Source organism: Rutidosis leptorrhynchoides, chromosome 3 (genome assembly GCF_046630445.1).
Source record: "Rutidosis leptorrhynchoides isolate AG116_Rl617_1_P2 chromosome 3, CSIRO_AGI_Rlap_v1, whole genome shotgun sequence".
NCBI classification, from domain to species: Eukaryota; Viridiplantae; Streptophyta; class Magnoliopsida; order Asterales; family Asteraceae; genus Rutidosis; species Rutidosis leptorrhynchoides.
The window spans coordinates 178,168,922-178,184,028 of record NC_092335.1 but is presented as its reverse complement, the minus strand read 5'-3'; the positions used below and the strand labels follow the sequence as shown (position 1 = coordinate 178,184,028).

The 15,107-nt window shown below is 36.4% G+C and overlaps 1 protein-coding gene across 1 annotated transcript in view; it reads right to left on the bottom strand.

Moving 5' to 3' along the window:
• Positions 1-882: 882 nt before the first annotated feature.
• Positions 883-15,107, bottom strand: part of LOC139900648 (uncharacterized) — a 28,757-nt gene continuing 14,532 nt past the window's right edge. Inside the window, exon 9 of the mRNA XM_071883411.1 lies at positions 883-1,342. Coding sequence (XP_071739512.1) covers positions 883-1,342 — 460 coding nt within the window. The remainder of the gene's footprint in view (positions 1,343-15,107) is intronic.

The window sequence follows — 15,107 nt, the reverse complement described above, 5'->3', positions numbered from 1 at the left end:
ACATTTTAGAGAAATAAAATTTAAATATACTTTTCATAGGTTTCAAGTTCTTAACGTTTGTTGGTGCAACGTGATATAAAGTCTAAAGGTTAGATAAACTTACGAAATCACCTTAATGTAAAATGTCGATACCTGACGTCTAAGTTATTTACATTCCACATTCCAACTTTAAAATGATAATCATAATAGTTATCTTATTAATATCACGAGAAAAATGTTGTAAGGTATGAATTGAAAATCAAATAAGAATCTTCACTAACTCTTGTCTAGTTCTCGTTAGTTGACACTTTGTTCTTATTTGTAAAATCACTTTACCATTTTCCGAATATGGTTAAAAAGGAAAGGTTTCCTAAATCAAAGTGGACCTCCTAATAGGGACTCGTAGCCATAATTCAATGTATCTGATAATTCAATCATTTGATATTATCTTTTAATTCCGTCGATAATTATTTTAAATATATTTTAAAACAAATACGTTATGTAAAGTATTATACGTCTAATACTTTGTTAACGTTTTCAAGTTATAATATATACATATATAATCATATCCGTTCCTATAATGGTTCGTGAATCTTTGGAATTTGGTCGAGGTTAAATGAATGTATGAACACAGTTTAAAATTTTGAGATTCAACTTAACAAACTTTGCTTATCGTGTCGGGAATATATAAAGATTAAAGTTTAAATTTGTTCGGAAATTTCCGGGTCGTCACATGTCACACCTCCAGTCTTTTCTATCGCTGGGTCCAAATACCCTGTTGTACCAATAGCTTCTGTGATGAGAACCTCATTCACTTGATACACTGAACGGTGGATGGAATATTCAAATCCAGATAACTTGGGCTCAAACTTATCGTCTAATAATATTGTAGAGCTATTGATGTTACGATGAATCCTCATAATGGATGTAACTTAATACACGCGCAACATCAATACATATCTTCAACCGCTGAGCCCATGTCAAGGTTGGCTTGCTTAGATACATCACGAGACTTCTCTTGGCCTCGAGCTTGGTTATGATCACCTTCTCCCCTTTTTCATCACAAAACCCGATAAGAGAGACTATGTTTTCATGCTTGAATCTAGAAAGCGCATAAATTTCTATCCAGAACTCAATTCCTCGCTTATGCTTATTGTCTAATCTCCGTGCAGCAATATTCACCCACTCTCCGGATCCTTTATGAGCCTTGCCCAACCCAAACTGCAAAAGCTTCCCTTTATAAACCTTGCTCAACCCACCATGCCCGATCACATTTTTCTCATCAAAGTTGTTGGTGGCTTCTAGGACATCTTCAAGTGAGATTCTTAAGTGACTAAAACTCGACCTTTTATATTCCACGTTTCTGCTTATCAAATGAAACAGAGGACTCAAACAGTGGATTACAAATTATGAATGTGAGTGGTATTGGTAAGATATATGAAAACAACCTAGAACTACTTAGACTATTATCAGTTACTAGATCATTTCAACTAATGCCCTAAAAAGTGTACTTTATGTTATAATTCAGTAGGCTTATAACTACCTTTAATGGTTATAAGAACAAAGAGAGAAAAAGAGAGAAGAAGGAGAGAAGAAATATTGATATTGATATTTCAAGAGAAATGGTGCGCCTTAAATGGCTACCATACATGTCTATTTATAGCATAAAATATTACTATGCAAGAAATATAATAATAATAAAATTAACATCCAATCTAGATATTTTATAACACTCCCCCTTGGATGACAATTTTATTAGAGAATAACTAGTACTGCCTCGTTAAAAACCTTGCTAAAGAAAACCCATTGGGATAAAACTTTAGCTAAGAGAAAAAGAGTGCAGCATAGAGTTGACTCCCCCTCAAGTAGGCAACGTCTGAGTTGTTACATCTTCTGAACATGCCTCATGTCAATATTATGAACGTGTGTTCTGAAAATAGCAGTTGGCAGTGCTTTGGTATAAAGATCAGCAGAGTTGTTGATTGAACGTATCTCATTTTAATCTGGTTGTCTTTTACGAGATCTTGAGTATATGAGAAGAATCTGAGGTTTTCATCTGAAACTGTATCATCTAAATCTTTTATGTACAAGTTTAGCCCCTGTGATTTGTCTACAGTCTCCTTCATGGTTTGCTCAAACCCTTGTTTCAATTCCTATTCCCTTGTAGTGTAACACCGGCAATTTTTTTTTTTTTTTTAAATACACAGCGGAAGACTTTATTAACAAACACACTATAAGTCGCGTCATTACATTAATCTGAGTAATTAAGTTTAAGTTTACACAACGGTGTTATGTTATCACAAAACATTATTTATACAAAAGACCACATCAGAGTTGGGTTGTCAAACATGTCTTCTGCAATAGCACCTTTCCCGACTAGCAGTACCTAAACCTGCAAGGGGAGAATATGTGGGGGATTAGCGCACCGCTAAGTGAATGGAATCTATCTAACAGATATAGCTTAAGTCACACACAAGCTATATACTAACAACAACACATGCTAACTATCAACTAGCATACAATAAGACAATACGAGGATCGGCGGCTTGTACGAGCACACGACTCCTAGCTGATCGGACTTGAGTCTACCGATAGTCCCTGCTACTCAATTCACAGTATAGTTATCCAGATGCAGGGGATGCATCATTCACACTATACTCTACAATCAGTAGCCTATGGACCCAACCTCCCCTAGGCACAGTTGACCTCATACGGACTCTAACCTCTCCTAGGCACGGTTTCGAGTCCCCAGTCTCCCTAGGCCCGACTGGTGTCATTCACACAGTGTACACATAAATCACATACAACATCAGGCATACTATATCATTCTAACATGGCAATTTCTACACTATGCATGGTAAAAGAGTCAACCACAGTAGCATGATATGCTACTTAAACTCTATCCGGAGATAGACCCACTCACCAATTACCAGCAACTGCTCAGTTATTATTTCTGAGCTTCCTCCTTGTCCTTATAACCTGAGAACAACACAAACAAAGTTAATATACATATCCAATAAATAATATAATCATTTCATACAATTAACTAGGTCATAACACCATATATTCATAATTTTATGAGTCTACATCATGACTCCACTCAATAACGGCATACAGGTGCGTGCAAAACACGACATACACACTAAAACTCCTTTTTCGACCTAAAAATAGTTTGATCTAGTTTCTTAAAAGTTCATCATTGAAAAGTACTCTTCAATACGATTCCAACGATATTTGATTCATCAAAAACGGAGTTACGGTTTGAAAGTTACGCCCGTTTCAATTTCATAAAAGGTACTGTAGCAAATAGTGATTTCCGAACACTGTAGCAACTCGGTACTGTAGCAACACGGGGGTACTGTAGCAACTCGGTACTGTAGTAAATAGTGGTACTGTAACAATCCCGAACACTGTAGCAAATAGTGACACTGTAGCAAATAGTGATACTGTAGCAGTTCGGGTACTGTAGCAAAATACTGTAGCAAAATACTGTAGCAAACACTGTAGCAACTGGTTCGAACACTTACGCTGATTTCGAACATTTTTCGCCCAAAACTCGATTTTTGAGCGTTTTTGACCAAATTCTAAGCACAAGGAAGCTACTAAACATATATACAACCTATTTCTAACATCTATTGATGTTTTTAAACATCAAACAACAAGATTTGAGCTAATTTCTTCAAAAACTCATAAGAACACTAAAACCCAATTTTCAACAAGATTAATACATAAATCTTTGTAATACTTACCTTAAGATGATCACAAGAACACAAGGAATCGATTGCTAACTTCAATTAATCCAAAAGCTCACAAATCAAGTTAGGGTTTATGATCATGGTGCGTTTGGTATGCGTTTATGTGTGTGTGTTTTTATTTTGAGAAAATGGTAGAAGAATCCAGGACATACACTTAATATTGGGTTATAAACCCATACCCCATATCACACGGGTATTTACCAGTTATCTAATTTCTTTCGTACTTAATTTGGCAACCCTAACGGAGTCCAAATTAAATAAACCAACATGTTCTGGGACCCTTGTCACAAATTGGTCACAACACAATTATAATAAAACACTAATAAAATAATTAAAATAAAAGCACTTAAGACTAAGCACAAACCCTAAGGGCAAAATAGGCAACTTACAACTAGCCCGGGTTTCAGTCTGTTACAAATCCACCCCCCTTAAGAAGATTCCGTCCTCGGAATCTGGTCTTGGTCAAACAAACGAGGGTAGCGATTTCTCATCAACTCTTCTGTCTCCCACGTAAAGTTAGAACCCAAACTGTGTTTCCACTCAATCAACACCATCGGAATCTCTTTCTTTCTCAGCTTAGTCACCTTTTGGTCAACCACACGGACCGGCTCTTCCACCAATTTCTTATTCAAATCGACCCTTAAATCTTCTAAAGGAAGAAGTTGTGTTTCATCGTCGACTTTACACTTACGAAGATAACATACGTTGAATGTATTATGAATACCAGCTAACTCTGGCAGAAGATCTAACACCACAGTCTGATCATTCAACACTTCACTGATCGGAAACGGACCAATAAATCTCGGTGCTAACTTACCACGTTTACCGAATCTGATAACCCCTTTCCACGGCGAAACTTTCAGATACACTCGTTCACCCACATTAAAGGTTACCGGATGTCTACGCGGATCAGCATACATTTTCTGCCTATCTCTAGCGGCTTTTAACTTTTCTCTCGCAATTGCAACTTTTTCGGCTGTCATTTGAACGATTTCGGGACCTGCAAACTGTTTCTCCCCGGCTTCTAACCAACAAGTCGGAGTTCTGCAACGGTGACCGTATAACATTTCATAGGGCGACATCCCTATACTCGAATGATATGAATTATTATACGCGAATTCGACCAACGGAAAATGTGTATCCCACGAACCACCGTATTCTAACACACAAGCCCTTAACATATCCTCCAAAGTCTGTATCGTTCTTTCACTATGTCCGTCTGTCTGAGGATGATAAGCTGTACTTAAATTCACACGTGTACCCAGAATCTGTTGAAGACTATTCCAAAAATTTAACACAAATCTGGAATCTCTGTCTGAAATGATCGATAACGGCACACCATGACGACTAACTATTTCTTTCACATACAATTCGGCTAACTCACTTAACGAAGCTGTCTCACGAGTAGCAAGAAAATGAGCACTTTTAGTTAGACGATCCACTATTACCCAAATCATATCATGTCTTTTCTGAGTTCGAGGTAATTTGGTCACAAAATCCATCGTTATATGTTCCCATTTCCACTCTGGAATCTGTAACTGACGTAACGAACCATAAGGTTTCTGATGTTCGGCCTTCACTTGAGCACATATATGACACTTTTCGACATAACGGGCGATATCTGATTTCATTGTTGGCCACCAATACACTGTTTTCAAATCATGATACATCTTATTACTACCCGGATGTACTTTCAATCTGGATTTGTGAGCTTCCGTCATGATTAAATCCCTCAAATCTCCAAGCTTAGGCACCCAAACACGATTGTTTAAGGTCTTTAGTCCACGTGAGTCATCAATTAAGTCCACTTTTCGTTTGGTCATTTGTTCAGATTTAATATGTTCGTCCTCTAAAGCACAGGCCTGAATGGTTCTTAAACTGTTAATCAAATCTGAAGTTATATTCAAACGAAGAAATTTCACATTTTCACTTGACTTTTTACGACTTAGCGCATCTGCAACCACATTTGCCTTACCCGGATGGTATTTAATTTCACAATCGTAATCTTTAATCAACTCTTGCCATCGTCTCTGACGCATATTCAATTCTTTCTGTGAGAAGATATACTGCAAACTCTTGTGATCTGTACATATAACACAATGAGTTCCATACAAATAGTGTCTCCACAGTTTCAAAGCAAACACTACTGCAGCCATTTCAAGATCATGCACTGGATAATTCTTCTCATGAACTTTCAACTGTCGCGAGTCGTAGGCGATTACTTTATCTCTTTGCATTAATATACAACCCAACCCAGCATATGATGCATCACAGTATACCACGAAGTTGTCTGAACCTTCTGGTAAAGCTAACACTGGTGCCTGACACAGTAGCTGTTTCAAAATCTGAAAAGCCTTTTCCTGTTCATCAGTCCATCGAAAGACTACATCTTTACGAGTCAACTTAGTCAACGGACCCGCTATTTTCGAGAAATCCTTGATAAATCTGCGATAATAACCGGCTAATCCCAGAAAACTCTTAATCTCAGTCGGAGTCTTCGGAGAATTCCAATTCATTACCGCTTCTATCTTTGTCGGATCAACTTTTATACCTTCGGCACAAATCACATGACCCAAAAAATGCACTTCACGTAACCAAAATTCACACTTTGGAAATTTTGTAAATATTTGTTCACGTTTCAACATGTTCAAAACCTGTCTCAGATGTTCAGCATGTTCACTTTCGGTCTTTGAATACACTAGTATATCATCTATAAACACAATCACAAACTTATCTAAGAACGGACGACACACTCTATTCATTAGATCCATGAAGATTGCTGGCGCATTCGTCAACCCAAACGGCATGACAAGAAATTCATAATGACCATACCTTGTTCTGAACGCTGTTTTCGGTATATCTGATTCAGCAACACGAACCTGATGATATCCGGATCGTAAGTCTATCTTAGAAAAGAATGAAGCACCCTGTAACTGATCGAACAAATCATCTATTCGAGGTAATGGATACTTATTCTTCACTGTTCTTTTGTTCAATTCACGATAATCAATACACATACGCATTGACCCATCTTTCTTTTTAACAAACAATACCGGAGCACCCCACGGTGAAGAACTCGGTCGAATAAAACCACGATCTAATAACTCTTGAATCTGTGTCATCATTTCACGGATTTCAGACGGCGCTAATCGGTATGGAGCTTTTGCAACTGGAGTTGTTCCAGGAACCAATTCAATCTTATATTCAACTTCCCTTACCGGCGGCAGACCTGGTAACTCATCTGGGAACACTTCGGGAAATTCTGATACTATCGGAATATCGGCCACTTTTTTCTTTTCTTTCTTCACATCAATCACATATGCAAGAAATGATTCACAACCTTTTTCCATCAACTTTTTCGCTTTCATCATGGTTATCAACAGAAAATTATACCCTCCCCGCTCCCCTCGGGCCACAACACGGGTTTCATCGGTCGAACGAAAGGTAATCATTTTCCTATCACACTTAATATTAGCCCTAAGCGAGCTCAACCAATCCATTCCTAGTACTACATCAAAGCTAGAAATAGGTAACACTAAACAAGTCACCGGGAAAGACTTCCCTTCGATCTCTATACAAACCCCAGTCACATAGGTTGTGACGGGTGTGGTCTTACCATCAGCTACTTCTACACTAACCGGCTTGGGTAACATAGTAGCTGGTAAATTCAACTTAGCACAGAAATCTAGGGACATAAAACACCTATTGGCACCACAATCAAACAATACGCGAGCAGGTATTGAGTTGATTAGAAACATACCGGTGATTACTTCGTCGGTTGCCACAACATTTTCCACCGACATCTGAAAAGCTCTAGCCTCTGCTGTTGGAGGGTTCTTCCTCTTCTGCCCACTCGAGGCAGTTGACCCTACCGCTGATGCTGAACGCGCCCCTGACCCTACCCCAGAACTACCACTCTTCGGCGGACAACTAATTGCACGATGCCCTGGTTTGTGACAACTCCAACACACACTATTCGGATACGGGCATGCTGAAGACTCATGCCTAACAACACCACACTTTAAGCATCTTCTTGTAGCCTCAGAACACTGACCACTGTGAGAAGATCGACACGTGTGACACCAATTCCCTTTACCTGATCCAGATCCAGTACTACTCTGACCACTTTTACCCTTCGATTTAAACCCACTAGACTTCTTAAATTTAGATCCTGATTGACCAGATACTTGTCCACCTTGTTGTAGCACATTACCAAACATTCTGTTTCTGGCAGCCTGAACATCACTTTCTACCATCTTAGCCATCACAACAGCTTGAGACAATGATGTAGCTGTTCTAACAAAAGTTCTGTACTCAGGCAGAATGATATTAACAAAATGCTGGATACGAGACGCTTCGTCTGGCACCCATTGTTGTACAAACCTCAGTTTATCCATAAACTTCTCTACTACCTCATCGATCGTCATTTGAGGTGTCATCTTCATTTCAAGAAACTCAGTCTTGATTCGGTTCATATCAAATGGATTACAATATTGTTCACACACCTTCCCATGAAACTGCTCCCATGTGATCATACTCACTTGCTCTTTTGGTATACTAGAAATCAAAGAATCCCACCAAATCATAGCCCTACCTTTCAACAGTCTACTAGCATATGTTACCTTTACCTCGGGTTCACACTGACACGCTTCAAATACCCTTTCAACTTCTCGCAACCAATTGAGAGTTACAGTCGGATCAGTACTTCCAGAGAACTCGGAGGGTTTGCAATCACGGAAGTTCTTATACGTACATCTTTTGGGTGGTTGCATGTAAGGTTGATGAAACATTTGCATTTGGTATGGATTCATCATCATGGGATTTTGGTAAGTAAAGGTGTTTTGTGGTGGTATATAATATTGGTTAGGTATTTGATTCTGAAACTGGTTCTGGGGCACATTAGGTATCGTTTGGGATTGCGCGGTTGGGAATCCAGGTGGTGTATCATCATTTCCAGAATGCCTCGCCAATTCAAGCTCATTAATTTTGTCCTCGGCCTCTTTTAGCTTGCTTTCTAACTGAAGGATGTAACTACTCTGATCATCATCTGACTCAACACCTTCTTCTGGTGCTCTGAATGTTCCGAGGTTAGATGGGCCAGTTGCGTTTCTATCAGCCATACCTGTGCTACAAAACAGCTCACACAAAAGCTTAGTGGATAACAGTTAGTTCAATCACAACTAACACACGTATATCCTATTTTCACTTAGCCCCCACTCCCACAGACATGTTTGACTTGCCTCAGGGTTTGGGAACAAAATACGCGCACGTATTTGCTGCCAAACCATGCTCTGATACCAACTTGTAACACCGGCAATTTTTTTTTTTTTTAAATACACAGCGGAAGACTTTATTAACAAACACACTATAAGTCGCGTCATTACATTAATCTGAGTAATTAAGTTTAAGTTTACACAACGGTGTTACGTTATCACAAAACATTATTTATACAAAAGACCACATCAGAGTTGGGTTGTCAAACATGTCTTCTGCAATAGCACCTTTCCCGACTAGCAGTACCTAAACCTGCAAGGGGAGAATATGTGGGGGATTAGCGCACCGCTAAGTGAATGGAATCTATCTAACAGATATAGCTTAAGTCACACACAAGCTATATACTAACAACAACACATGCTAACTATCAACTAGCATACAATAAGACAATACGAGGATCGGCGGCTTGTACGAGCACACGACTCCTAGCTGATCGGACTTGAGTCTACCGATAGTCCCTGCTACTCAATTTACAGTATAGTTATCCAGATGCAGGGGATGCATCATTCACACTATACTCTACAATCAGTAGCCTATGGACCCAACCTCCCCTAGGCACGGTTGACCTCATACGGACTCTAACCTCTCCTAGGCACGGTTTCGAGTCCCCAGTCTCCCTAGGCCCGACTGGTGTCATTCACACAGTGTACACATAAATCACATACAACATCAGGCATACTATATCATTCTAACATGGCAATTTCTACACTATGCATGGTAAAAGAGTCAACCACAGTAGCATGATATGCTACTTAAACTCTATCCGGAGATAGACCCACTCACCAATTACCAGCAACTGCTCAGTTATTATTTCTGAGCTTCCTCCTTGTCCTTATAACCTGAGAACAACACAAACAAAGTTAATATACATATCCAATAAATAATATAATCATTTCATACAATTAACTAGGTCATAACACCATATATTCATAATTTTATGAGTCTACATCATGACTCCACTCAATAACGGCATACAGGTGCGTGCAAAACACGACATACACACTAAAACTCCTTTTTAGACCTAAAAATAGTTTGATCTAGTTTCTTAAAAGTTCATCATTGAAAAGTACTCTTCAATACGATTCCAACGATATTTGATTCATCAAAAACGGAGTTACGGTTTGAAAGTTACGCCCATTTCAATTTCATAAAAGGTACTGTAGCAAATAGCGATTTCCGAACACTGTAGCAACTCGGTACTGTAGCAACACGGGGGTACTGTAGCAACTCGGTACTGTAGCAAATAGTGGTACTGTAGCAATCCCGAACACTGTAACAAATAGTGACACTGTAGCAAATAGTGACACTGTAGCAAACAGTGATACTGTAGCAGTTCGGGTAATGTAGCAAAATACTGTAGCAAAATACTGTAGCAAACACTGTAGCAACTGGTTCGAACACTTACGCTGATTTCGAACATTTTTCGCCCAAAACTCGATTTTTGAGCGTTTTTGACCAAATTCTAAGCACAAGGAAGCTACTAAACATATATACAACCTATTTCTAACATCTATTGATGTTTTTAAACATCAAACAACAAGATTTGAGCTAATTTCTTCAAAAACTCATAAGAACACTAAAACCCAATTTTCAACAAGATTAATACATAAATCTTTGTAATACTTACCTTAAGATGATCACAAGAACACAAGGAATCGATTGCTAACTTCAATTAATCCAAAAGCTCACAAATCAAGTTAGGGTTTATGATCATGGTGCGTTTGGTATGCGTTTATGTGTGTGTGTTTTTATTTTGAGAAAATGGTAGAAGAATCCAGGACATACACTTAATATTGGGTTATAAACCCATACCCCATATCACATGGGTATTTACCAGTTATCTAATTTCTTTCGTACTTAATTTGGCAACTCTAACGGAGTCCAAATTAAATAAACCAACATGTTCTGGGACCCTTGTCACAAATTGGTCACAACACAATTATAATAAAACACTAATAAAATAATTAAAATAAAAGCACTTAAGACTAAGCACAAACCCTAAGGGCAAAATAGGCAACTTACAACTAGCCCGGGTTTCAGTCTGTTACATGTAGTCTTTTCTGAGCGTTACCAACATACCATTCTTTTCCATCAAACTTATGACCGTTAAGACCGTCTATGGCTTTGGCGCCTCGTCAGTATTTATATTTTGTTCAGTCACTTTTGATACTCTTCTTTCATTTGTATTATGCAAGCTGCATTATCTTCATATATAGTTGTTGGTGAAGATAGTTGTTAGTCTTTTATAGCGTTCTAGTCCACAAGAATCAATAATGATTTGTGTCATTGATCTCAACCAAACACATTTTCGAGTAGTTTCATATAATGCAATCACTTCGTCATGATTTGATGATGTTGTAACAAGTGTTTGTTTTAAGAACACCATGATTTTGTGGTACCTCCATTTAGGAATACATATCGAGTTTGAGATTTATCTTTATGAGGATTTGATGAATGACCTGCATATACATAATCAACCAAATCTTATTTTAAAACGTTAGAATAAAATAATTTTAAATCAGCAGTTTCTCAAGGGTATCAAAATATGTGTTTGTCCCATTCCAATGTCTTTTTGTAAGGGCTGAGTTGAACCTTGTCAACAAAATAACTGCAAAAGAAATATCAGGTCTTGTATAATTTGTAAGATACATAACAGTCCCAATTGTACTAATATATGGAACTTCTGATCCGTTAATATCTTCATGATCTTCACGGGGATGAAATGGATCAGTGTCAATATTGAGTGATCTAACAACCAATTGGTTTTATCTTAAAAAAAAAAATGTTTTAAAATCTTTTCAGTATAAGTTGTTTGATGTACAAGTAGACCATTAGGCATATGCTCAATTTTCAATCCAAGGTAATACTTGGTTTTTTCAAGATTTTTTATTTCAAAATAATTCTTTAGAAGTTGAATGATTTCATAGATTTCTTTATTTGTTCATATGATGTTAAGAACATTGACATAAACAACTACGATCACATATCCGAACATTGTTTTTATAAAACATACGTGCAAAATAAGTTTATATGTATACCCTTTTTTTTATCAAGTAGTCATTTAATCGGTAATACCACATACGTCCCATTTGTATAAACCCATTTAGAAATCTTTGTGATTTAATGGAATATATTCCCTTGGGTTTTACATTAGATGCTTATGATACCTTAACCCTTTAGGTATATTCATATATATCACTATTAAGTGATCCATACAGATAAGTAGTAACAACATTCATGAGATGCATTTAAATAACTACCAGGTTGATTAAGTGTCTAATAAGTAATTGTATCCATTACAGGAGGATAAGTTTTCCTCCTAATTCATTTCTGGTCTTTGTGAAAAATATTGAGTTACAAGTCTAGTTTTGCCTTGTAACTTCATTTGCACATTTCTTTTAGGATAAAAATTCATTTGTATCCCATACGTTTCACATCTTTAAAAGTGATAACGATTGATCCGAAAACTTTTATTTTATCGAGCGATTCTAATTCAGCTCTTATTGCTCCTTTCCATTGAGCTCAATCATGTCCATTTTGTATATTCAATGACAGATTTTAGTTCCAGATCATCATCTTTATTCATGATGTCATTGTAACATTATATGAAAATATCTCATAGAGATTTTAGTTTCATTTCGGTTCCATAATATTGCATAATTTATCGCAATTTTAGTATTTACATTTATTAATATCCTCTGCAGAAGGAATATTGATTTGTGGTTCTTCTTGAACACTTTCTCTTACCTCATTATCAGCTGATTTTCTTTTTCGAGGATTTTTATCTTCGGAACCAATTGATCTTCCACGTTTGATGCGTGGCAAAGACTCAACAGTGACATTATTGCCAGCTTTTGGAATTTCAGTTCGAGCTGGAGCATTTATCGCTGGTATATATGATTTAGTCACTTTTTTATATCTGTAAATGCATAAAGTAATTAATTTGCAAGTTCTTGCATATGCATTATTTTTGAACTTTCGCTTCACATTCTTTTGTGCGAGTTCAATATACCTTAATTGATGTTCACATCATGAAGCATCATTTTTTTTTTCTCCCCCTAATCTAGGGAACAATGTTTTATTAAAATGACAATCAGCAAAACGTGCTGTAAAAACATCACCCATCATTGGTTCAATATATCTTATGATTGAAGATGTTTTATATCCAAAATATATTACCATCTTTCTTTGAAGAACCATTTTATTGTGTTGTGGTGATACAATTGGAACATACACTGCACAACCAATGTTATAAGGTGGAAAATATTTGGCTCTTAGCCAAAATCAAGTAGTAAGTGAAAATATTTATGACTTCCACATGGTATAATGCGAATTAATGTCGCAGCATGTAAATTTACATGTCCACATATAAATATTGAGAGTTTTGTACTCATTATCAATTGTCTATTTATTAGCTGCAAGCGTTTATCTATTGATTCAGCTAAATCAATTTTGTGTATGCATATGAGCAACTGGATGTTCAACAACAATCCCTGTAGATATATAATGATCATTAAATGCTTGAGATGTTAACTCACCAGCATTATCAAGTCTCATCCTTTTAATGGTGTAATCAGAATAATGTGTTCTCAATTTAATAATTTGTGCAAGAAACTTTGCAAATGCCATATTACGGCTTGATAACATACAAATATGAGACCATCCGCTAGATGCGTCTATTAGAACCATGAAATATCAAAATGGTTCACATGATGGATGAATTGGTTCATATATCTTACCTTGAATTCTTTCAAGAAACATTTGTGATTCTTTTTCACAATATACTTTTCATTAATCACCATATGTGTTTTTCATTAATCACCATATGTGTTTTTTTTTTTATAAATCACCATATGTGTTTTTTTTTTTATCATATATCCTTTTCACCATATACGCTTTTAATCATATGCGCTGTGTTTTTCACCATATGCGCTTTTAATCATATGCGATTTTCATCATATGCGTTGTGCTTTTCATCATATTCGCTTTTTATCATATGCGCTTATCATATGCGATGCGCTTTTTATCATATGCGCTTTTTTATGTGAATAGTAAATTAATTAATTTCGTTTTACTATTCATATGAATTAATTTAGATTTACTATTTTGTTAATTGAGTAATATATATATACATCATATACTTGTGACTCCGAAGGCTCAAATGAATTTGACCATATAGTTATACGTTGTACCTTGCACATTAATTTTCAGTAGAAGCTTTAGATGCATATTATTTTCAGTAGAAGCTTTAGATGCACTTTTTTTTTAATCACCAAATACCACAAACACTTTGTTTGCGTTTGTTCATAGTCATCAATGAAAACCATTTTCTTTAATTTTATTTTATACAATAAAATTAACGCATCATTATTCTTTTCAAAAACAATAATCTATTGTTATTGTTCACTTGTGCCATGTTTAACAACAAAAGTCAACAACCTCTGTCTTGTTTGTTGTGGCAACCAAAAACAACCTTTGCTTTTGTTACCGAGAATCCAAGACCAAAAAACAATTAATTTTTAATTAATCTTTTATCAAAACCATAAATAATTTTATTGATCTACGTTGATATGGCCATAAAGAATTGACGGCTGACCTACTTTTGTAAGTGTATTTCGGCTATCATCCCGAAAACGCACAACGACCCTTTTTTTTTTTTTTATGAACTATTTGTTTCATATCTAGCTTAGGCAATTATTGTGAACATTTGGTCCCTATAAGAGCATTTATTTTTTAGACTTTTAGTTGATTTGTACTTGTCACAATTAGGGATAGCACCCGCGGGTCGTGGATGCGGATCCATTGGATCCATCACCCGTACCCGCGGATTTTTTTTTTAAGAGACATCCAATTGAACCCTTGTTCGTTGAAACAATTTGACTATATTTTTACTCCCCATTATTAAACGGGCCATTTTGATGCACACTCTTAAAAAAAATAATTTGTTTTTTAAGTTTTATTATTCAACCTCCTTTTTTCAACGGTCACGTTTTTAACAAAACATTTGACAAGTTTGGAAAAAAGTTTTTTATTGATTATCATCAAAAGTTTTCTATTGTCACTCTACTGGATGGAATTATGGCATACAACCAAAATTGC